This window comes from Anomaloglossus baeobatrachus, chromosome 2, assembly GCF_048569485.1.
Source record: "Anomaloglossus baeobatrachus isolate aAnoBae1 chromosome 2, aAnoBae1.hap1, whole genome shotgun sequence".
NCBI classification, from domain to species: domain Eukaryota; kingdom Metazoa; phylum Chordata; class Amphibia; order Anura; family Aromobatidae; genus Anomaloglossus; species Anomaloglossus baeobatrachus.
In genome coordinates this window covers 548,967,846-548,993,592 of record NC_134354.1, presented here as the reverse complement: position 1 = coordinate 548,993,592, position 25,747 = coordinate 548,967,846, and the positions used below count along the sequence as shown (strand labels likewise).

General features: G+C 43.3%; 1 protein-coding gene across 2 annotated transcripts in view; it reads left to right on the top strand.

Moving 5' to 3' along the window:
• Nucleotides 1–25,747, top strand: part of MYO16 (myosin XVI) — a 926,147-nt gene that overhangs the window by 678,464 nt on the left and 221,936 nt on the right. For both annotated transcript variants that reach the window (XM_075336677.1, XM_075336676.1), the window contains exons 23-24: nucleotides 1,528–1,728; nucleotides 23,113–23,188. In XM_075336677.1, the coding sequence (XP_075192792.1) occupies nucleotides 1,528–1,728; nucleotides 23,113–23,188 (277 nt within the window). The remainder of the gene's footprint in view (nucleotides 1–1,527; nucleotides 1,729–23,112; nucleotides 23,189–25,747) is intronic.

Genomic DNA, 25,747 nt, shown 5'->3' with positions numbered 1-25,747 from the left:
TTGGCCTGGGCGATGTAAAACTGCTGCCCTTCTTTGCTATAAGGAGTGTGATAGGCCACCCTAATAATATGCATTTTTAGGGAATGTCTGAAGCTAAGTAAGTTGTTATTCGTCCTAGCTTCTTGGGGTAGAACATTCCAAAGGATTAGTTCAGCTCAGGAGAAGTCTTGGATCCAGGAGTAGGAGGTTCAGATTAGTGTGGATGTTAGTCGAAAGTCATTTGCAGAGTGTAGAGAACGGGTAGGTATCCATGGTACAACCACGCATATAATCATAGTTAGTTGCCAATGGTCATAACTATGGATACCTAAGGTTCTCCAATGCCCTGAACATGAAAGAGGTTAGCTACATAGTGAATCAGAAGATATTTATGTATCCTAATTATAAATGATCAATTCAATTCACTGTTAATCAAATTAGATTAAAATGTTATTAAATTCACACATCCCAGTCATACCAAACAATTTGCATAGCAGAGTTGTCTTGGTTTCCTAGGATCTAGTAGCTCCCGCTCATTGCCTGCATGCAGTGTACACATGTTCAATGAGTCCAGAAGAGGAAGCAGGGTAAAGGGGGCTTTACACGCTACGATATCGTTAATGTTTTATCGTAGGGGTCATGTTGTTAGTGACGCACATCCGGCGTCATTAACGATATCACAGCGTGTAACACTTTTGTGCGACCTAAAATGGTCGCAAAAGCGGCCAAAATCGTTTGCCGCGGAAAGGTCGTCCTAAAACAAAAAATCGTTTACCTCTCATTACCAATGTTGTTCATCGCTCCTGCGGCAGCACACATCTCTGTGTGTGACACCGCAGGAGCGAGGAACATCTCCTTACCTGCCTCCATCTGCAATGCGGAGGGAAGAAGGTGGGCGGGATGTTATGTCCCGCTCATCTCCGGCCCTCCACTTCTATTGGACGCCTGCAGTGTGATGTCGCTGTGACGCCGCACGACCTGCCCCCTTAGAAAGGAGGCGGATCGCTGGCCAGAGCGATGTCGCAGGGCAGGTAAGTCCGTGTGAAGGGGGTGCACGATTTTGTGCGCGACGGGCAGCGATATGCCCGTGTCGCACAACCGATGGGGGCGGGTACACTCGCTAGCGATATCGGCACTGATATCGTAGCATGTAAAGCCCCCTTAAGTGTTCCCTAATCTATATGCACACATTGCTAGTTCAGATTGGATATAGAAAGTAAACATGGTAATAAACCCGGTTCATCTTAAGTCTGGGAAGTCTGGCTGTGTCTGACAGCCAGCTTACCTCCCCACAGTTTAATGATCTCATAATAGCTGGTTAGACTGCCCTGATATTTTAGAATATCAGTAGAAGAATAAGAGTGGACTTCTTGGACATTTAAAGTCTATGGGCAGTCCAGGAATAGTTAAATATAGAGATTCAATTTATAGTGGGAGAAAGATATTTTTTTATAAGCACAATATTAGGCTTTGTAATTTTGTTATTTTTATATAGTATGGTAATATTATGGTGTTATCTCAAACCTAAAAAATGTGCTTGTTTTTCAGAAGCCATTGGGCTTTCTGTCTATTTTAGATGAAGAAAGTCAGTCAATTCATCCTATGGAACAAAGCCTTTCAAAACGTCTTCAGTCACTCCTGGAAACATCAAATTCAAATACAGTGTATACATCAGCAAAAGATGGAAATGGCAATGTCACATCCAAGGAACAAGGTCCTGTCTTCACAATTATGCATTATGCTGGAAGGGTAAGCGTATTTTATAGAGCAGACAACTCCATGTACTGGGGCTGGGAAGATTTCAGCATTAAGAATGAGCCTGGTGCTTTGTTCTATCTCCTCCTCTGAATTTGGTCTTGAACAATACTACTCAAATCTTTTAGTCAGTGGTAGATATAATGGATGTCAGCGGTAATGTCATCATTACGACATTGCATCATGAATTTAATCATCTATTTCTTTAATGATCATTCTGATAGGCTAGGGAATGAATGAACTAATTAATCGTTTGGGTGGCAGTCAATGGTTCTTTCTTAGCTTGGCACACTGTATTTTAAATCTGCTCAGACTTGTCATTTGTATAGAGGATTTGTGTTCTGCCAGAGCTGCAGAATGTATATATGTACAGTTTCCCCATAATGATGTTGCTGCCACGGCATGTCTAGAGTTCATTAATGTAATATGTGTCATGGTTTGCCAGCTGAGCCAACATACTGGGAAACTTGCTGAATATCACTAAATATTCATCATATGTTTTACCTTTATGCCTTAATGAACCCATTTCACCCTGCGTGGTAAAGGGTTACATGTTGTGAAAAGTGTCAATAAGAAATACAAAATTGTGTGATTGGCTGTGTTTGCTATTAATTGTGTATTTATCATTTTCACAACCCTAGCACATTTGGGAGAAAAAATAGACAGAAGATTGAGCAAAAATTGGAATATACTAATTTCTAAGAATTTGCTACATTTTATAGGCTTAATGTATATGTTCAGAAAAGCATTCTAATAATGCAGCAGTTTATATTAGCTTTGAACTTTGCCCTTCAGTCAAATTAAAGAGTTCTCAATATTGAAATCTTTCTTAGTTTAAGTTCACACTGTTCTCAGACACTATGTTCTCCATATGTACTGGAGAATTCTTCTGATCTCTACATTTAATATGAGAGTAGACTTACTTTATGCAAACATACAGACCTGCTGGTTTGTATAGATAGCTTCAGCCAGGGGCATAATGATCATGGTCTTTGTCACAATGTGACTAGGGGAAGTCAGGCGTATGGCGCAACACACAACAAAACAAGGGGTACACCGGGGACACTATAATAATGGTGGGCCCTAGCGCTAGTGAAGGGGAAGGTAGTACACCTCCTGCACTCACCTGCAGGAGTACCCTACACTTCTAGCCAGTCCCTATGCAGGTTCCACACCTGTCGATGAACAGGATACCTGAGATCCTGGCAGACCCATAGCCCTGGCTAGTGAGTTGGCAGGTGAGGAATGCTAGCCTCACCACTGCACTAATAAAACATCAGGGAAAGTAAAGACAAACTGGGAATAACAACAAAAGATAAGGTCCAACTCTCGGTTGCAGTCAGAACCAGGTCTGGAGCCTACACAGCTACTTCAAAAATGGTTCAATTTCAAGGTCTAGCTTCCAAATGGATTCAGAATAGCCTTAAGTGGAAGAAAAGGGTATATATAGGGAATGGGAGTGGTCCCAAATCGGAAGCACCTGAGTAGAGGTAATGAGAAATATGCTGGCAAGGAGAAACTGACATTAACCCCTTTCTCACCAAAGGAAAGGAAACTACATTTAAGACTTCCTTCACACATCCGTGTTTTTGGTATGTGTGATGTCCATTTTCATAAGTACCAGAGAAACACACATAAACCCATAACATTCAATGAGTTTTCGCACATATCTATGTTTTCACACATGTGTTCATATGCTCCACTTGGCGCCACATCCGTTTTTCTCTGGCAACATGGATGTCACACAGATCACACACTGATGCAATCCGTGTTACATCAGTGTGACACATGTCAGAGAAAACATGTGTCACATAAAAATAAATAATTTTTATACTTACCTGTCTACAGTGCTGCTGTCTCTGCCTTTGCTGTTGCTTATGGACCTGTTCAATATGCTGAATGCAGATTCACTGCACTTACTGCAGACCCACAAGTAACAGCAGCGCGAGAGACAGCAGTGCTAGAACTAGGTAAGTATACCAGTTCATGCTGTCCATGTGCTATCCGGATGTCACATGGATAGCACAGGGACAACACGCGAAGAACACACTTTGGCACATGCACACACATATGCACCTTCACCATGGACCATGAAACGTGTGTGTTTTACGTGGACGTGTGAAAGAGGTCTAATATAAAGAGTCTTTCATAGCAATGAGAGTCTCTAGCACTGAACTTGCCACTAATTTCATAATGCAGAAAGATGGCAACGACAGTCGCCCAGGTTGCAACCGTGACCGGGGGTCCTGGAGGCCCACCGACCATAGCGCTTGCTGGGCACACATACAACCTAAATGCGTTACAGCACAAATACCTGTCGGGTCCCTGCACTGCAATAGACACTGTAGGTAAAAAAATGGTTGGCAGCTGACGTAAGTGGTATTGTGACTAGGGGGCCACATGAGGTTACTGTCATAGCACTCACGCTGATGTCAGATGCTGGCCACTGTACACTGGCTACAAAGGAAGCTGCATGGTGTGGAACTGGATGGCGGTGAGCAGAATGTTTTTAGTTTTTTTATGCATTACAGAAAGAATAGGGACTATATAAACCAGGAAGGGGCCCAGTATAAGGAAATATATACCAGGATGGAACCAGGATGAAGACATATATACCAGGATGAGGGACATATATACCAAGATAGGCCCAAGATGAGAGACATATATAACAGGATGGAGACATGTGTACCAGGATGGGGAACATATACACCAGGATGGGGAACATATATACTAGGATGGGGAACATATATACCAGAATGTGGCCCAGTATGGGGACATATATACCTGGATATGGAACATATATGCCAGTATGGTGACATATATACCAGGATGGGGACATATATACCAGGATGGGGAACATATATACCAGGATGGGGGACATGCATACCAGAATGGGCCCAGGATATGCCAGGATGAGGACATATATATACCAGGATGGGAACATATATACTAGGATAGGAAACATACTGTATATACCAAGATGGGGATGAATATATTAGGATAATGAGTAATGACATATATACCAGGATTGGGAACATATACACCTGCATGGGGAACAAGTATACCAGAATGGGGAACATATTTACCAGGATGGGAAACATTTTTACCAGAATGGTTGGGGGGGCTAAAGGCCAAAATTTTGCATCAGAGCCCATCAGACTCTAGTTACGCCACTATAGAAAAGGATAACTCCAGCACACAATGGGCTCAAATATGAAATTTTTTTATTTCTTTTTTGATGATCTGCAAAATGTGTTCCACAACCAAAATAGTACGCAAAGCCCTAGTCTACCTCTCTAGCTACACAACTAGCTGGAGCTTTACCATGATGCCACTATTTAATGCAATCTAGTTGCCTTTAAAATATTAAATTTGTGTAGATACTCAATATACCAGGAAAATTGAGTCATCATCCTTACTGGATCAGTAATTCTTTCTCATCTATTACTAGTACTGCCAGCTAGATTTGTGAGTTGCTTGTAATCAAGCCACTAAGAAGGTGAGGTTTGAAGAATCTTGCACATTCCCCAAAATACTACAGCTTATTTATAATAATAATAATAATAATAATTTTATTCATTTATATAGCGCTATTAATTCCACAGCGCTTTACATACATTTGCAACACTGTCCCCATTGGGGCTCACAATCTAGAGTCCCTATCTGTATGTCTTTGGAGTGATATGATATACAATAGCACATGCAAATGACAGTAATAAACAACTGACAGAAAATATATCCTTGTTGCCATTAATAACCATTCATAGTTCTATTTTTATTTTCCCATGAAGTTTTATTAATAGAAGCTGAGATCTGAATGGGTGATATTAGCAATAAGGCCTATTTCTCTGTTAGACTATTCTATACACTGTGTGCAGAATTATTAGGCAAATGAGTATTTTGATCACATGATACTTTTTATACATGTTGTCCTACTCCAAGTTGTATAGGCTTAAGAGCCAACTACCAATTAAGTAAATCAGGTGATGTGCATCTCTGTAATGAGGAGGGGTGTGGTGTAATGACATCAACAGCCTATATAAGGTGTGGTTAATTATTAGGCAACTTCCTTTCCTTTGGCAAAATGGGTCAGAAGAAAGATTTGACGGGCTCTGAAAAGTCTAAAATTGTGAAATGTCTTGCAGAGGGATGCAGCAGTCTTGAAATTGCAAAACTTTTGAAGCGTGATCACCGAACAATCAAGCTTTTCCTAGCAAATAGCCAACAGTGTCGCAAAAAGTGTGTTGGGCAAATAAGACTCAAAATAACTGCCCATGAATTGAGGAAAATCAAACGTGAAGATGCTATTTGCAACCAGTTTGGCCATATTTCAGAGCTGCAATGTGTAACGCCTGCCTGGATCAACAGACTCAGGTAGGATGTAATGGACAGACTAGAGGGAAGCAACTCACCAAGCAGGACCCCCAGAACCCTGAAACCCTTTAACCCCTATACAGGGATTTGGAATTACACAGGGTCCTGGAGATCACTACCTGTGGAAGGCTGCAGTCCGATGAGAGTAGTCGTCAGGCAGGGTCAAACCAGGAATAGCAGAACAGGGACAGAATCGGCAGACAAAGACGTAATCAGAAAACGTACCAGAGGTCAAATCCGGATCGGGCAGCGAGGTACAAAAACAGCAGGCAGAAGGGTAGTCATAAAACACGCAGAAGTCAGCACACAGGAATCACAAAACAGAATAGGGCAGACCAGGAGCCAGGAAATCAGAACTATCTCTGGCAGAGGTGAGCAGACAGGAGGGGAGCTAAGAAGGGTGTGGTGTCTTCCCATTGGCTATAGCTGAAAGCTGGCAACTTCAGCTGGAAGATACACGCCACCCACAGTCAGCCAGTGGTACTGCAGATCCCAAGATAATCCAGCCCAGTGGATGATTGGAGCCTGCGCCCACCGGTGCCGCTGGCATCGACTCCTCTCCCATCACCAGCACCATCCACGGCAGGAACGTGGCGTTGCCTGGCGATTGGAGCAGAAGTCACTGGAGCGGACTCCGATGGTGACGTAACACAACGTTACTGGTGTATCAAAAAAGCAGAAGGTGTGCCATACTCAGGGACATGGCCAAGGTAAGGAAGGCTGAAATAATGACCACCTTTGAACAAGAAACATAAGATAAAACATCAAAACTGGGCCAAGAAATATCTTAAGACTGATTTTTCAAAGGTTTTATGGGCTGATGAAATGAGAGTGACTCTTGATGGGCCAGAGCCTGGATCAGTAAAGGGCAGAGAGCTCCACTCCGACTCAGATGCCAGCAAGGTGGAGATGGGGTACTGGTATGGGCTGATATCATCAAAGATAAACTTGTGGACCTTTTGGGGTTGAGGATGGAGTAAAGCTCAAGTCCCAGACCTACTGCCAGTTTCTGGAAGACAACTTCTTCAAGTAGTTTTACAGGAAGAAGTTGATATCGTTCAAGAAAAACATGATTTTCATGTAGGACAATGCTCCATCACATGCATCCAAGTACTCCACAGCGTGGCTGGCCAGTAAAAGGTCTAAAACATGAAAAAATAATGACATGGCCCCCTTGTTCACTTGATCTGAACCCCATAGAGAACCTGTGGTTTCTCATAAAATGTGACATCTACAGGGAGGGAAAACAGTACACCTCTCGGAACAGTGTCTGGGAGACTGTGGTGGCTGCTGCACGCAATGTTGTTCGTAAACAGATCAAGCAACTGACAGAATCTATAGATTGTAGGATGTTGAGTGTCATCATAAAGAAAGGTGGCTATATTGGTCACTAATTTTTTGGGGGTTTTGTTTTTGCATGTCAGAAATGTTTATTTCTAAATTTTGTGCAGTTATATTGGTTTACCTAGTATATAAACAAGTGACATATATTTGGTTTTTATTAAGTTGCCTAATAATTCTGCACAGTAATAGTTACCTGCACAAACAGATATCCTCCTAAGATAGCCAAATCTAAAAAAAAACACCCCAACTTCCAAAAATATTAAGCTTTGATATTTATGAGTCTTTTTGGTTGATTGAGAACATAGTTGTTGATCAATAATAAAAAAAATCCTCTAAGATACAACTTGCCTAATAATTCTGCACACGGTGTATACTGTACAAATATTTCCTTTTCTTTTTTAAACGGTTTATCCAGTCACAATATATTGATAACCTCTCCTAAGGATAGGTCATCAATATCAGATCGGTGAGGAGTGAACACCCTTTTAAACCCAAGAATTAGTAGTAGTAAGGTCCTATAGGAGACAGATGTAAAGACATTACACAAAGCTACAGCGCTGCCAGGTACCGCAGAACATCTATTTAAAAGAATACAGAATATGAGCTGCTCTGCCATACTGAGCAGCTGTTGCGACACATTTAATGAAGCTGCACAGTGCTGCTCTCTGTTCGATTCATATACATTTGATCGTCTCTGGAGCCTATAACACCTGATCTTAGGAGTATCTTGTATGAAACCTATGCCAATCTGATATTGGCAACCTATTCTAAGGAAAAGTCATGACTATCTTGTGACCAGATGACCCTTTTAAGATTATACTAATTATTTCTATTTACACTAGCATCATGGCTCACTTTCATAATGAATAAAGGATTCATTTTGTATTCGAACGAAAGGAAATGTGAAAAATCCTTTTGATAAAAGTTGGCAGATGTTGGCAGCTGTTGTGAGATCGGATGAATATTTAATGTTTTTGGGGCCTCCCGATTCTCATCCTACTGTTGGTGTAAGGGAGATAAGGATCCAGTGGTTCAAATGTAACTGCTCCATTCTTTTGTTATTCAAGTATACTCCACCCTGCCCATTGAGAACACATGATTAGTTATCCAGCATTCATGTGTGGGGGAGTCGAAAGAGATAACCATTAACAAAATGAGCATTCAGCCACTGTCATGGTGACTCCAGACTCTATTCACATTGCAGAGTCTGGCAGGCAACCTGATGCGTCTTAGTTGGTCAGCCAGAGTTGAGCGTCAACTGTTTTGTGCTCTCTGCTCTTTGGTTTAGCAGGAGTTAATTCCTGCTCGCTGTTGAATGGCTGCTGGGGGTCACAGGTTGTTGAAGTCCTATCACAGCCACCCCCGCCTTTTAAAAGATGGTGGAACCCAGCCTCACATGATCTTGATCTGCTCCAGTGTTATCGGTCTTGTTGAGTGATGACCCAGTAGATGGTGAACGGTTGTATGCTATATGGGGTGCTGTGCAAATATCCTTGTTGTTTGTTTATTACCTCCCTGTACTTTATTTCTCCCTGAGCACATATTGTCGTTTCCCCTGTGCGTGCTTGCAGTGTGTTTGAGCTTTGGTTTTCCCCTGTCTGTCAGTACTTGTGGGATTTTTTTTTCCAGTACCAGCCTTCCCCGGGGCCTGGGGGAGGGTGTTAGACCAGGGCTAATCAGGAGTCAGGGTCACGTTGGTGGTCCAGGCATGGCAACCATAGAGCCTACCCTTATAATCAGGGACAGTTTGGGGCCCCTACTCTGAGGGCCAATCCAGGTGGCCTTACCCCTGGTTACCATGTCATACCTGTGGCAGCCACCTGATTTACAGCGTGTGTTGGCACTTTTTAGGCAGGGTGCTATTTGATATCAAGGGCAATGCAGACTATCTTGCTGCCAAAAATGGCTGTGTCTGATTCTAAAATTATATACAAACACAAGGATTTGTTACGAACATGCCTTAACAATTATATTAAGCTAATGAATTAAAAATTCTTAGAAATAACTAATCATATGCATGGTGTGTAAAGTTATTTTCCAATTTAAAATTCTTTTAGAATAGGCACATGAATAGTTTTCACAGTAGTTTTACTTTAACTTCCAGCAAATGTCGGACTCCGGAGTTATTGTTTTCTTTCACATGCACTGTTAATTAATATTTCTTGGATCCTTGTGACAATCACGAGGTACATTCCAGACTCGTGCTGTTCAACCTTGTCTTTGTCTTTGCTTCGCAGCTAAGTTATTTTTAAGTATTTCTTAGAATACACTGGAGGCATTGGTCAACGACATGCGAAAACGACTAAGCCAGGGCTAATATGATGTTATCACAGTTATATGTTTTGGAAATGCAGAAAATATTTGTATACTCCCTGAATTCCTTAAGAGAATAGAACATTTAAAAGATGTCTAACATAAATAACTTATTTTATTAGCTGCTTACGTAACTCTGAGGGATTTATCAACTGCATCTCAATCACAGTCCCAAAGGGGCTAACAATCTAATTTATTTATCTCACACATGTTTACTCAAGATAATTTTCTTCTAACCCATTTGGATGTTTTTAAAAATGTGGGAGTATAGCAAAAGTACTCATGAGAAACCCAAGCAAACAAATTGAAAATTTACAAACTTAAAGTTGTCTCAAGAACAAAGTGCTTTTTAAACAATATGGTAGATCTTAGAATAAAAATAAGTTCCACAATTGGATGTGTTAAAAAAAAGTTCCTGTGCTGAGATAATCTCATAAATTTGCCCATGTTATGGACTGTGTAATGGCCGTGTCTGATTGAACAGGGACATAGTCAGCCCATACCACATCTCCTGGACAGGGGAGGAAGTAAAAGAGAGCATTGGATCTCAGGTGATTCTTTCTGTGAGGTAAAATGTTTTTAAACAAGCAGGAGAATGTTTTGCCTCACAGAAAGCAACAGCTGCGATCCCCTGCTGTATTGACTTTATACTATTTTTTGCTTCCTTCTCGACCAAGGAGATGTGATGTGATTAGACTATGTCCCTGTACAGTCAGACATGAGCAATACATAGTACATAGGAGGCGCACATATATAAGATTATCTCAGCAAAGTAATGTTTTTTTAAACACATCCTATTGTGGGACTTATTATTATTCCAAGATCTATTGAGTAAAATTAACTTTGTTTTGGAGGAAACCCCTTTAGTGAAGCCACTGTACTTGGTTGGATTGAGCTTTGGACCTCAGGATAGCAATGCCAACTACTGAGCCAGCACGCACTGTGAGGCTAATTTATGCATACATTCTCTTTACTCTAAGAATCATTGTTACACAAATCAATCAAGTTTTTTTTATTTTAAGATAGAGTTTTCCATGAAGACTTTTCAAATGAAGTTGATGATAGTTTTTAGATTTCTGTTGCCATATTGCACTGGCTTTAACAACCTAATGTCTCTAGGGCAGTGTTCCCCAACTCCAGTCCTCAAGAGCCACAAACAGGTCATGTTTTCAGGATTTCCTTAGCATTGCTCAGGTTTCCCATGTGGAGCAATATCACCTGAGCAATAAGGAAATCCGGAAAACATGCTCTGTTAGTGCCTCTTGAGGACTTGAGTTGGGTAACACTGCTCTGGGGTCTAATGGACACTCCCCTGACATTTGCCTTTAGAAGATGAAAATATCTGACTGGTTTAATTGTTTTGACTTATCTGCTATTTTTTCTTTGCAGATAAGCAGTGTCAGTGGAGAAATTGCAGGAAGAGGGGAGTTAGCCATTGCCGATTGAGTCTGTCAGCAGCTAACTCGGCTCTTCTTGTAATTTCTCCTCTGACACTGCTTATCTCCAGAGAAAAAAAATCTATTCAAAAACAAAAGAATGAGTTGTTGATATGCAACTTCTACATTTTGCCAAACTAGCAGAAGAAAGTTGTGAGGACCCCTACACAATGAATGGTTGTATACTCCTGCCAAATTATGGGGAATCAGTTGATATACCGTATATCTAATCTACATGGCAAGCCTCAGGCTGTCCAAAGATGTTTAAAAGTGAGTAGCCATAAAATAATATCAAGTATGTTATTAAAGGCGATGTCCACAATTTTTTTTTTTATTTCTAAATATGAGCCCAGAAGACTGGCAGGGAGTTTGGGCAACAGTTCTAGAGGAATAAATATAATGGTGGACAGAAGAAAACGGGTATATGCCGCACTTAAAAACCACTGAGTTGGAAGTAATATAATATTTCTCTTTTATTTACAGCATTCCTACGCGTTTCAGAGACAACAGACCGTCTCCTTCTTCAGGGAAAAAAGAAATCATACAGACAATCAAAGGCTGACATCTTATAAAGCTCTATAAAGCCCTTTATAAGATGTCAGCCTTTGATTGTCTGTATGATTTCTTTTTTCCCTGAAGAAGGAGACGGTCTGTTGTCTCTGAAACGCGTAGGAATGCTGTAAATAAAAGAGAAATATTATATTACTTCCAACTCAGTGGTTTTTAAGCGCGGCATATACCCGTTTTCTTCTGTCCACCATTATATTTATATCGTGCCTACGGGGCCGCTGCTTGAACCACGCGGACACTCACATGCCTTTGAAGGAGTTGTGACTGGCACAACCCCACCAGGTGAGTGTTACTGTACCTTCTCTAACATCATATGTTATATCGGGTAAGACCCTATTGCGCCCTTTTGTCTCCCCACTTTAGTTCATCTGTCAGTTCTAGAGGAATGGCAGGGAATTACCAAACGACTGATAAAAAATTATTGGATTAACTTGGTGGACCCATTTAAAATAATATATTTTAATAATAAATAAAATTGGTGGAAATCCTCTTTAAATGTCGATGGCAATCTTAGCTTACCTCAGTAAGACAAAAAAATAAACAGTTTCTTTACAAGAGCATTTCTAGATGTAAGTTGTGTGCTTCAAAGTTAAAACTGGTTGTTTGTAGAAGTAAAAGAAAAAACTGCTTTGACAGGTCACTATGGTCCTGTTATGCGGTGACCTTCATATATCCCTTTTAGAATGTCTTCCCTACATTCATAAATAATCTAAGACATGCTAACTGAGATAAAATAAGGAATAGTTATTGGCTGCCTTCATACACTTGTCTTCATTTCAAATCCATCCACACTGTGACCATTTAAGATATGCTGGATTTTATCAATATATCATTATCGGACTATCTTCAAGCCGAATAGAGAAAATATATGTGGTTTTTTTTAGCAGGGATTACAGTGATTTGTTATCATAACCTTACATTTATCTTTACATTTTTTTAAACAAGTTAGGCTACATAAACTGAAATTTGTGTTGCCTTTTTTTTTTTTTTAAATGGCTCTAATACAATTTTAAAACAAATGTGTGAGCACTAAAAATTATAGAACTGATGTATGGTGACATCTAGGCAAAAGAAGAACAAATGTATTTGTAAGGCTATATTCCCCATCATTGCTTGTTGAGTTTTTGATGTAGAATTTCTGCACCTTAGTTTACTTGCGTTTTTTCCATTGTGTGTTAGGCTTTGTGCCCACGGGGAAAGTGTCCTTCGGTTATATCCGCAGGACATTCCGCAGGAGCTCCCAGAAAACCGCAACACATCTTTGTCTGTTTCAATGATGCGGTCTTATTGTGGAATGTCCTGCGGATATGCTGCGGGCATTCTACATTGAGGATACAGTACCATGGCTTCGGCACTGCATCCTCAATGCAGAACAAGTGCTGAGTGATCGGGGAGTTTATACTTACCTCCATCATGCAGCAGTTCCCTTTCAGGCGTCTGTCAGCGTCTGCACTGTGCAGGAGAAGGTGGGCGGGCCTGAACTTGCTCTGGCTGTCACATGACTGGAGCTCGTTCAGGCCCTGCCCACCTCCTCCTTCCTGCTCCTAGCTTCACCGCGCTCCTGTGCACCGAGGGAAAGTGACTCAGGAAGGCAGGTAAGTATGGGACCAAGGCACATTTCCGCAGGTAAATCCGCAGGAATAATTGACATGCAGTTATGTGAGACTGCGGGACATCCGCACATACCGCAGCGTGGACACAGACATACCGCAGCGTGGACACAGACACTCCCCATGTCCCATAGGGTAAAATGGGGAGTGTCTGTACTTGCTGAAACCTGCAGATTTATCTGAAAAATCCAGATAAATCCGCAGGTTTTCCGTGGCAAAATCCGCAGAAGCAAGCTCCCGTGGGCACATAGCCTTAGAGTACAGATGCATTTCCGTAGTTGAATGCACTAAAGATGCATGTGTGTTTTTTACCTATGGATTTTCAGCATCTAATACAAGCCTATGGGGAAATTCCGCACAGAAAACTCAGCATACCCGTAAGAGAAATTTTCATGGTGCGAATTGGGGATTTTACACAGCTTAGAAAAGAAGCACAGTGAGCATGAAATTCTCTAAAACCCACCCACTTTGCTTGAATTATGTATTTTCAGCAAAAATATGCAGCATCAAAAACATGATAAAAACTCATTGTGGACACGTAGCCTTAGGGGTACTTTGCACGCTGCGACATCGCAGGCCGATGCTGCGATGCCGAGCGTGATAGTCCCCGCCCCCGTCGCAGCAGCGATATCCTTGTGATAGCTGCCGTAGCGAACATTATCGCTATGGCAGCTTCACATGGACTCACCTGTCCTGCGACTGTCGCTCTGGCCGGCGACCCGCCTCCTTGTTAAGGGGGCGGGTCGTGCGGCGTCACTGCGACGTCACACGGCAGGCGGCCAATAGGAGCGGAGGGGCGGAGATGAGCAGGATGTAAACATCCCGCCCACCTCCTTCCTTCCGCAGATCCTACGGAAGTCGCAGTGATGCCGGTAGGAGATGTTCCTTGCTCCTGCGGCTTCACACACAGCGATGTGTGCTGCCGCAGGAGCGAGGAACAACATCGGACTGTCGCGTCAGCGTAATTATGGATTACGCCGACGCTGCACCGATGATACGATTACGACGCTTTTGCGCTCGTTAATCGTATCATCGAGCCTTTACACACTACGATGTCGCATGAGATGCCGGAAGTGCGTCATTTTCAATTTGACCCCACCGACATCGCACCTGCGATGTCATAGTGTGCAAAGCCCGCCTTAGGGTCAATCAGACAGATCTACACAGCGATCAGCCACCAGCCATCAGCCACCAGCGACCCATGTAACAACGGCTCCCTACAGACTCAGAACCGGCGCTCGTTGGTCTCCTGCTGTCAAACACGCTGATGCGTGCTGCACAGCGGGAGACCAGACAGCAAAAGATGGTCCTGATCGTTGTTTCACAATCAGCGACCTCGCAGCAGGGGCCCGCTCGTTGCTGCTTGTCACACACAGCGATATCGCTGGCGAGGTCGCTGATATGTCACAAAACCTGTGACGTTTCAGCGATCTCGCTAGCGATCTCGCTATGTGTGACGGGGGCTTTAGACTTGAGGGAATCCAAATAACAATGCTATTTTTGAGCCCAATTAGTACATCTAATTAGTAAATATAATACTTCAACATAAAATTTGTACAACATAACAATTTTCCAATTATACAAATACAGTATATTAGTTAAAGGATTATTTAACCAAAAGGAAAACAATTACTGTAAACATATTTTTTTAAACAACATCTGCACGTGCTTGAAAGCAGACATTGTGTACTGCCCATTCATTTACACTGCCATGATACTGACCGCAGAGGGGTCAGTTTTCAAGTTTGCAGAGGTGTTTTGCAAAGTATAAATGGGAGTTCAGTATTCATCAAAATCACAGAAAGAATACACAATAAAGAACCCTCCATTTCTACTGACATGTCTATTTAGAGAAAACTTGTAGTCAATAATAGGCAAGAATTCTGAAGCAGTAAGATGTTATCAAAGATAGATTGATTTGAGTACCAGATGTTGGACCAACACTAATTGATTCTGCAGAATGGTTGTTTTACATTGACTAAAAGTATTAGCTGTGACAGTCATGGCAGGAGAAATAATCTTTAATTGCAGTGTATTCTGCCAGGTCAACTGTTTGCAACTCCAATGGTGACCCAAAGTGAACAATGTACATAGCCGGGACAGCACAGCTCCGTGCAGACTGCCAGGACCCAAACACCACTTTTCCCCCCCTAGAAAGACACCACACCGTTCTTTATAAGTTAAATTGCTTTTATTTTCACTTATTCAATTTTGGAGAGGCATAGGGAAAAAACACTCATCTTTTCCTTTGGCATAAATTTTTGGTCGCAGCTTTTAAATTAGGCATTACCAGCCAACACCACGGAGTTTTGGGAAATTTTCCGCCACCGGCCGTCCGGCGCGGGTATTTCACCACCACTTTTCCTACCCCTTCCGCTGCTGCGACTTCACACAGAGAAATACGACAAATCTCATAAAAACCAAGGAGAGGGAGGGCGGAAAACAGGTCCAGGTCCTTGAACAGAGAGACTGGAAGCTGGCCAGCGCGGTAACCTATATCAGGGAGGCGGGGCAAGAGCAGGTCATACCACAGGAGCGGGGGTAGCTGAACAGTGTCTTTCCAGGGGGGGGACACCTCCTAATCTAGCATAGGGGGCCAGCAGTCAGGGGGCAGCATCTCAAATTTGGCTGCAGTGCCCCTCAGACTGCCAGGACCCAAACACCACTTTTTCCCCCCTAGAAAGACACCACACCGTTCTTTATAAGTTAAATTGCTTTTATTTTCACTTATTCAATTTTGGAGAGGCATAGGGAAAAAACACTCATCTTTTCCTTTGGCATACATTTTTGGTCACAGCTTTTAAATTAGGCATTACCAGCCAACACCACGGGGTTTTGGGAAATTTTCCGCCACCGGCCGTCCGGCGCGGGTATTTCACCACCACTTTTCCTACCCCTTCCGCCAAGGAGCAGCACAGCGCTAGCAAGCTGCGACCCCCCCCAAAAACCACCGTACCTGAGCCACCTCCTCGCACATTCCCACTACCAACATATCCGAAACAGCATCATTTAAGATGTACCCGCTTCCTCCTAAGGAAGGCCAAGTTAATACCTTCCAGCTGGCGGTACCCCACCAACAACTTTTTTTTTTTTTTTTAATAGTTTACAGAATCAACTTAGGTAGGCACTGGTTGCCCGTGTGCCAAGGACAGCTCCATAACACATCCTTCCTTAAGATACGTTCCCATATGAGCTGAAAATCACCTCTGGCTGCCCATCTTAACTTCGGAAAATAACAGGGAAAATTGTACATCTCTGACCGCATGAGGGTACGGGGCGGAGCGCTGCTATATGGCAGGAGACCACATCTGTGACGCTTACTTGGGTCGCCAAGTCAACTGTGGAAGGCAGCTCACCAATCCTGAACACCTCAGGTAGCGCCCTCAGCTAAACCAGCCCCCGGCAACTTCTCCAATTACCATCCAGGTCAATGGAAACAAAGGACCGACCGCCAGGGCGAGGATCACCTTTTAACCCCGGCCCGAGAAGTATCGGCATGACCTAAGCTCGGACATTAGGCTGACTTACATCTGAAAAGAAAAACATTGTCAGAAAGGAAAATTCTCATAACCAGCAAAATTCTCATAACCAGCAGACCCTCTTCTCTCTGGGGTGGATTTGGCAAAACCCCACGTACTTTTTTTTTTTTTTTTTATTTTTATTATTATTAATAAAATACACAAATCTGGAACATATGTAAAGTTAGGCAAGCCTATATGACAGTCAGTAGCCTCTTGCGCGTCTACTGGTGGACTGTTTTTAAAACAAACTCTGTACAAACGTCCCTCAAAAATGCATTTGCATTGCCAACCCCCATCCCATTGAAACCACGCTCATACACACTTGCACCCAACGCCTCAGGAGCTCCCTGGATCTGGGGGGGTGGGGGTGGGGATAACAACCCAGATCCTGCAGCTGGAGAACCCAAAATAAACAGCCACCACCGAATTACCGCCAAAACTGTACGCTAAATATGGGAAAAAATCTTTGTGGTTAAATAATGCTCCCCGTCGCCCCTCGTCTAAGGGCCATCACTAACACCCTCGAGCATACCCACCAGGGGTTGGGGAAAAAGGTCCCCAAAACTGCGAGGGAAGAAAACGCTTGACTAGATAGACCTAAGTCTTTCTTCAACCTATGTGACTATACTACTGCAAAACCCAGTACCAGTTTGCTCGCAACAGGAAAAAACGGTGCCCGTTGGTGATGTAGAATCTCTAAATACTGCCGGTTGTATATTAACAAGGGATTGCTTGAAAATCATCGTGCTCTTCACCCACCTGGTAAACCCCACTCGCTGCATACCTTACCATAGGCCCGTCATGTCTGTGTTGTAACGGGAGGCCGGGTCATCGGCCTCGTTTTACTGGGCATCCCACTACGAATTTAAGAAATCAAACCCTTGATCCTGCCAGCAGATGGAGTTAACGGGAATACCTGGGATTGGAAATGCAATAAGGTGTAAAACAATGCTATCACGACAACCGGATACCTGTTATGACTTTAACCTTTCGTTGACTGATGTGCATTCTAAACACCAAAAAGCCTAATCAGCCCACTTACTGATGAGGGAAGTTGTAGACAGGTGGTTAGATGGTTTTTCCCCCAGACTTGGTAAACCAACTGGTCATACCACTTTTTTGGAGTCTTCAACCACCCCCTTTTCCAACTGCAACCTACTTGGGGGAAAGTTGCAGCCAGGGGGTAGGTTTCTCGAAACATGGCCCCTAGGCCAAGCCTACTTTTTTTTTTTTTTCTGTGTGTGTGAAAACCCTGTTGTATTGAAAATCATCCCGAAACAGCTGGACCTGCTGCTGTTAAATACTCCACACACCAATTTGTCCGTTCCTGCACTTGAAGCGAATGTAGCCGTTGAAACTTAAAGTAAAATTCAGCTACACCATCAGGTCCTCCTTTTCAGGTGCCTAATTCCATGTAGCGGAAAAATAACGTTTAATCTTTCCCCACCTAGGGTTGGACCAGTGTGCCAATTCCGGGTAACGTGACACAGCCGCTTAGTCATGCACTGGGCAGCCTAGCAAATGCGCCTTGGGAAAAAATGACCGCAATGGAAATGACCTTACACGCAAAGTTGAGGTTCATACCTGTGGATCCACAGGGCCGAAAGCTGATAAACCTCCATACAATGAGTAATAGCAGATAAAGCCTATTTCCATGCGGCAAAACCTTCCAAAACGAAAGACAAACCCAAAGGGTGGGGGGCTTTTTCTTTTTTTTAATTCATAATAGGTGCTTCAAATAATGAAGCTACTTGGCACCCTCTATAGTATTAGAATGATTGCTGTCTGATAAAACATTGGAGAGCACTTGCCAGTTATACGCACCCAAGATCAAAAACTAAAATTGCGTATATTTTTTTTTTTTTTTTCTTTTTTTTTTAGAGAATATTTAGGTGGACATAATTGGCAACTAGATTATTGTAAGGAAAGGATGAGGAGATCTCATTTATATGAATAAATACATGTGTGGTCAATATAAAGGACTGGAACATGACTTCCTCCTCCGCAGCTAAATAGGAAAGGGTTCTTTACAGTTAAAGCAGTCAGACTGTGGAATGCCAACCGCAAGAGGTATTAATGGCAGATACTATAGCAGCTTTTACAAAGGGTGTATGATTTCCTCAGTACACCCACGGTGTTGGTCATACATAACTTAGTTACAGAATGTTGAATTGGGAGGAAAACCTGTTGCCTGGTGACATCACGTGACCCCTCCCCCGGGGCACTTATTCCACCCCACACTTCCACATAATGGTACTTGCCAGATTATGCAGGAAAAACGTGGCCCGACTCTGGATGTTCCTTGCCCAATTCCAACAGCAACTTCGCTGTCCAGGCCAATGTACGCCAAGATGCGCTTCATCCAGCCACGGGACCGCACCGGAGCTTAGTCTGAAGAAAAGGGGGATCTAGCTCTACACATGTGACCCTGCTACTATGACGCTCACGACGCTCGGACGAGTTGTACTTTTAAATGAAACCATAGGTTTTACCATATAGTTTACTGGAAAACGGCAAAAAAAAAATGCAATACTTTTTGGGATATTTTATTCACGGTGTTCACTATATGGTAAAACTGATGTATCTATGTGATGCCTCAGGTCAGTGCGAGTTTGTAGACACCAAACATGTATAGGTTTACTTGTATCTAATGGGTTAAAAAAAAAAAATTCACAAGCTTGTCCAAAAAAAAAGTGACGCACGTTTTGCGCCATTTTCCAAAACCCATAGCGTTCTCATTTTTCGTTTTTGGATCTATGGCTCAGTGACTGCTTATTTTTTGCGTCTCGACCTGACGTTTTTAACGGTACCATTTTTTGCAGAGATGCTACGTTTTGATCGCCTGTTATTGCATTTTGCGCAAAGTTTGCGGCGACCAAAAAAAAAAAAACACCCCGTAATTTTGGCGTTTGGAATTTTTTTGCTGCTACGCCATTTACTGATCAGATCAATTGATTTTATATTTTGATCGGACATTTTTGAACGCGGCGATACCAAATATGTGTATATTTTTTTTTTTATTATTTTTTTTTTTTAACCCTTTAATTTTCAATGGGGTGAAAGGGGGGTGATTTGAACTTTTAGGGTTTTTTTTTTTTTATTTTACTAGTCCCCCTAGGGGGCTATAGTGATCAGCAATCCGATCGCTCTGCACTATCTGCAGATCACAGCTACAGAGCTGAGAACTGCAGATTTGGTGCTTTACTTTCAATGCCGGCTATATTCCGGCATTGAGAGGAAGTGAGTCATGTTAGCTACAGGCGTCATCACATGACCCTGTGCTACCATGGCAACCGCTGAAAGTCACGTGGTCATGTCACGTGACTTCCGGTGGGGGCTGGGTAAGTAACTGTCATGGCGGTGCACATATACATCTTGCTGCCAGATTTTGGCAGCGAGATGTAAGGGGTTAATAGCTGCGGGTGGAAGCGATTCCACCCGCGGCTAGCAGACACACATGTCAGCTGTTAAAAACAGCTGATATGTGTGCGGATCGCCTCCTGCCCGCGGCAGGGGGCGAGGCTTAACGGCACACGATCCATGACGTACCCAGTACGTCATGGATGGGTCGTTAAGGGGTTAAACTTAGCGGCGGGCTCAAGCCGACCGGCGGGCGGGCAGTTCCCTCAGAACGCCGCCCGCCGGCACCAGCCTGAGCCTCAGCAGGGAGGGAGCAGCTCACAACTAACAGCGTCGCGAGCAGGATGCTTCCCTCCCTGCTGATGGGGGTTTTGTGATGGATGGCGAGCACAAGCTGACCGGCGGGCGGGTAATTCCCAGAGAACCCCGCTCGCCGGCACATGTCGCTTGTGCCTCAGCAGGGAGGGAAACCGCTCACAGCTAACAGCGCCGTGGGCAGAACGCTTCCCTCCCTGCTGATTCTAGGGGAGGGGAGGGGGTTAGTGAATGACAGCAAGCATAAGCTGACCGGCGGGCGGGTAGTTCCCTCAGAACACCGCTCGCCGGCACACGTCGCTTGTGCCTCAGCAGGAAGGGAGCCGCTCACAGCTAAAGCGCCGTGGGCAGAACGCTTTCCTCCCTGCTGATACCTCTCTTACCGCTTCCCGGAGCGGGTACACGACACCGGCCGTCCAAACAGGTCCGGGTCCTTGAACAGAGAGACCGGAAGCTGGCCAGCGCGGTGACGTATATCCGGTAGGCGGAGCAAGAGCAGGTCATACCACAGGAGCGGGGGTAGCTGAACAGTGTCTTTCCAGGGGGGGGACACCTCCTAATCTAGCATAGGGGGCCAGCAGTCAGGGGGCAGCATCTCAAATTTGGCTGCAGTGCCCCTCATTATGTAGTGGCCATTTTCAAATGCTGCAGCCCAGGTCTTATTAAAAGGGGACCTGTCACTGGGCCAAAAGTGACCAGTCTTTTATTTTATTTTATTCACACTACTCGCCTAATTAATAATTTTTTCCAATTTTAAATCAATAATACATTTTCAGAGATAGGGGCCTTTTTATTTACTGGTAAATTTGTTGTCCTTCACCAAAGTGGCATGGCTCACAGGGTAATAATGCAGAGAAGCCTTAAGACATTCAGCGAATCCTATGATACACGCCTCCTTGTTAAAGACCATAAAATTAACTCTGGATAAAATAGTATATGTATATATACAGTTAGGTCCAGAAATATTTGGACAGTGACACAAGTTTTGTTATTTTAGCTGTTTACAAAAACTTGTTCAGAAATACAATTATATATATACAATATGGGCTGAAATTGCACACTCCCAGCTGCAATATGAGAGTTTTCACATCCAAATCGGAGAAAGGGTTTAGGAATCATAGCTCTGTAATGCATAGCCTCCTCTTTTTCAAGGGACCAAAAGTAATTGGACAAGGGACTCTAAGGGCTGCAATTAACTCTGAAGGCGTTTCCCTCGTTAACCTGTAATCAATGAAGTAGTTAAAAGGTCTGGGTGTTGATTACAGGTGTGTGGTTTTGCATTTGGAAGCTGTTGCTGTGACCAGACAACATGCGGTTTAAGGAACTCTCAATTGAGGTGAAGCAGAACATCCTGAGGCTGAAAAAAAAGAAACAATCCATCAGAGAGATAGTAGACATGCTTGGAGTAGCAAAATCAACAGTCGGGTTGCTCAAATCCAGACTTAAGACGGAAAGACCCACAAACAAGCAAGACCTGAAGGCTGCGGCTGTAAAGGCCTGGCAAAGCATTAAGAAGGAGGAAACCCAGCGTTTGGTGATGTCCATGGGTTCCAGACTTAAGGCAGTGATGGCCTCCAAAGGATTCGCAACAAAATATTGCAAATAAAAATATTTTGTTTGGGTTTGGTTTATTTGTCCAATTACTTTTGACCTCCTAAAATGTGGAGTGTTTGTAAAGAAATGTGTACAATTCCTACAATTTCTATCAGATATTTTTGTTCAAACCTTCAAATTAAACGTTACAATCCGCACTTGAATTCTGTTGTAGAGGTTTCATTTCAAATCCAATGTGGTGGCATGCAGAGCCCAACTCGCGAAAATTGTGTCACTGTCCAAATATTTCTGGACCTAACTGTATATATATATATATATATATATATATATAAAATTATATTACAAGTTGAAAAAAGAAAAAGAGAGAGAGATAGAAGTATAAAAAGTACTGGTGGCATTAAAATATGACCAAAAACTGGCCTCTTTTCACATGGTAACAGGTCCACTGGAAGCAAAAAGGAGCTGAGCTGCAGTACCCGAGAATAGCCACTACACTGTGAATGATGACGCTGTGCTGTATCGGCTCTGTACATTGATCACATCTGGGAGGGTGTTAGAACTCCAACCCATCAAATATTGATGATTTATCCCAGTATCCCTGTGCATGATGGGGGAGTATAATTTTGTATATACACTGACGAGTATCGCAAAAGATGTATTTAAACTGCTTAAACTTTAGAATGAGCGATGAAGATTTGTGCAGGAGGAAACCATGAAATCTCTTTGAGGGTATCATTAATAGTAAATTAAGGAATATGTAAAATCTCATTTTAAGTGATACAGGCAATGGTAATTCCATATGAGCATTGCTAAAAGGCACTACTGTAATTGTTCCCTTAAGAATAGTTTATATGAACATGGATAATTGTATGAAAAGTGCACATGTTGACATTATTATTTGCTTTTTCTCTAATTATCTCAAATGTATTTGGGTTAATAAGAAGAGTTGATATTTTACTTGTCACATGATTCTCCCCCCAGGTAACGTATGACATTTCCGGAGCAATTGAGAAAAATAAAGATGTATTGTCTCAGAATCTTCTCTTTGCCTTGAAGAGTAAGTTATATAAGTTATGATACTACTGAAATTCTAAATAGTTTTTCCTGTATATTTTGATTTTGATATTGTAGACATACAGCCATTTCTACTCTTTTCTAATGGAGCTGAAAAAAGGAGTATAAATGTTCAGATGTGTTTCTAATTAAAAAGTACCTTGATCACCACTCATAGTGTGATACTAAATCACTGAATCTCCACTCCCAGCTTGTGCTTAACACACCATTAATGTTGTGTCTGAAGAGGGCTGCTAATTTCAAAAGTTAAGCAAAAAATGATTTTTCTGTCTTGGTTGTGAGATAAAGTGTCTGACATACAGTAGCATAACTAGAGTGTTATGGGACCTGATGCAAAATTTGGACAGGGACTTGTCCTTTATTCTGTAATAATTGTCCCCATCCTGTAGTAAAGTCTTCTATCCTGGCCTCTTTAATAATGTCCCCCAACCTGGCCCCATTCTGTAGTAATATCTCTTCCTGGGCCCTCAAGGTAATTATTCCCCCACCTTTAACCCCCTCCCTGTAATAATGGTCCCCATCCTGGGCCCTTTATTTAATAATGTTCCTTATCCTGGCCCAATCCTTTAATAATGTCCCCACCTGATCTTCATTCTTTAGTAATGTGCCCCATCCTTGTCCAATCCTTTAATGGGGTTATTTAGTATTTTTTTTAATCCTGTGCCTAATAACTAACAGGCAGCTAGTGCTTGGAATGGCTTCTTAGTCGCTCTGCTCTATTGACAGGAAGTGACTGCACTCGTTATGTTGATTGGCAGCTGGCTCCCCACTGCTTAACTCTGGGCAGCCTGCTTTCAATAACCACTGAATCGGCAGTCACGACACATCAACATAGCAGCTTGGAAGAAGTAAAGCTGGGTTGCGGAGCAGCTGAACTGCTGACAGGAGCCGTCAATGACCACTCTGAGCCAGTGCAAGGTACAACAGTTAGGTTGGTCCCTCTGTCAGCAACTACCTACCTTTTAATTTTTAGACACATAGTAAAAAAAAAGTCTCGTATCACCTCTAAAATAATGTTCCCCATTCTGGCCCAATGTCACTGTTACGGTTGCTGCGAGCACTAGAGACTATGTACAGATTTCTTGCTACTGCACATGTGCGAGCGCTGGAGACTAAGTCCAGATTTCTTGCTACTGCACATGTGCGAGCGCTGGAGACTAAGTCCAGATTTCTTGCTACTGCACATGTGCGAGCGCTGGAGACTAAGTCCAGATTTCTTGCTACTGCACATGTGCGAGCGCCGGAGACTAAGTCCAGATTTCTTGCTACTGCACATGTGCGAGCGCCGGAGACTAAGTCCAATCTTGGAGCCATTGCACATGTGCGGGTGACATCATTGCTGACACGAGGTCACATGTCTCTGACACCTTCTATGCCGATTGGTCGCTGGTCATGTGCTTGTGACGTCTTGCTCGGTGATAGGCCAGCATGACGTCACTCCTGTCGTTCTGGCAGCGGATTGGCTCTGGTGTCCTCCATCTTGGATGAGGCACAGAGTCTATATAAGACCCTGACACACGCCGCATGGTGCTCAGTCCTCTTGGTTCATGCATATGAGTAGACGCTCTGTGCGCGTTCCTCTAGGCATTCCTCTGTCTATGCTAGGTGAGCGCTACCGGCAGGGTAGCGTTCTTATACCTTACAGCTTCGGCTGCTGGCCGTATCCTTACCTCTTAGGGGAGCGGACATAGGCAGGTGCCTGAGGCACATGGTCTGGCTGGGCCTTGTGATTCTACTCGTAGGTGGACGTTGCCGCTAGGGTAACGTTCCTTATACTGCGTCTGGCAGTTGTTCGTATCCTCGCACACTAGGGGAGCGAACAGAGGTAGGAGCTTTGTGCGGCTTACGCTGCTGTTCGTCTCTTTTGCACCACTAGAAGAGCGGACCTAGGCAGGTGCCATATCTAGGGGTTCGTGTCCTCGCACACTAGTGGAGCGAACGCAGGTAGGAGCTTTGTGCGGCTTACGCTGCTGTTCGTCTCTTTTGCACCACTAGAAGAGCGGACCTAGGTAGGTGCCATTTCGCACACATTGCCTTTGTCTCTGTGATTATTAACAGAGATCATTCCACACACCCTCCAAGTAAGGGAGGAATTGCTTTACTTACTTATTATATCCTTCTGTGAGTTAACAGAGGTATTGCACTCTGCCATAGTCTGCAGCAAAGTCTTTGCACGGTGGACCCTGACTGTCTGATACTCCTTTCGGTTATTATCAGACAGCCCCCCGTAACATTAGGACTGAGCCTAGGGTCTGGCAGTTATGGCAGAATATCAGCAGTTACACCGTTACATACAAGTACTTGAGTCACGGCTCAAGAGTATAGAGGATAAACCTCAGACCATGGTGACATCTGCACATGATCCTCGACTTGCTCTGCCAAACAGATATTCTGGCGATGCCAGATCATGTCGTGGTTTCATTAGTCAGTGTCAGATACACCTAGAGGTCAACTCTTCTCGCTTCTCTACGGAGAGGTCCAGAGTAGGCTTTATCATCTCCTTACTTCAGGACAAAGCCTTAGAATGGGCGACTCCCCTATG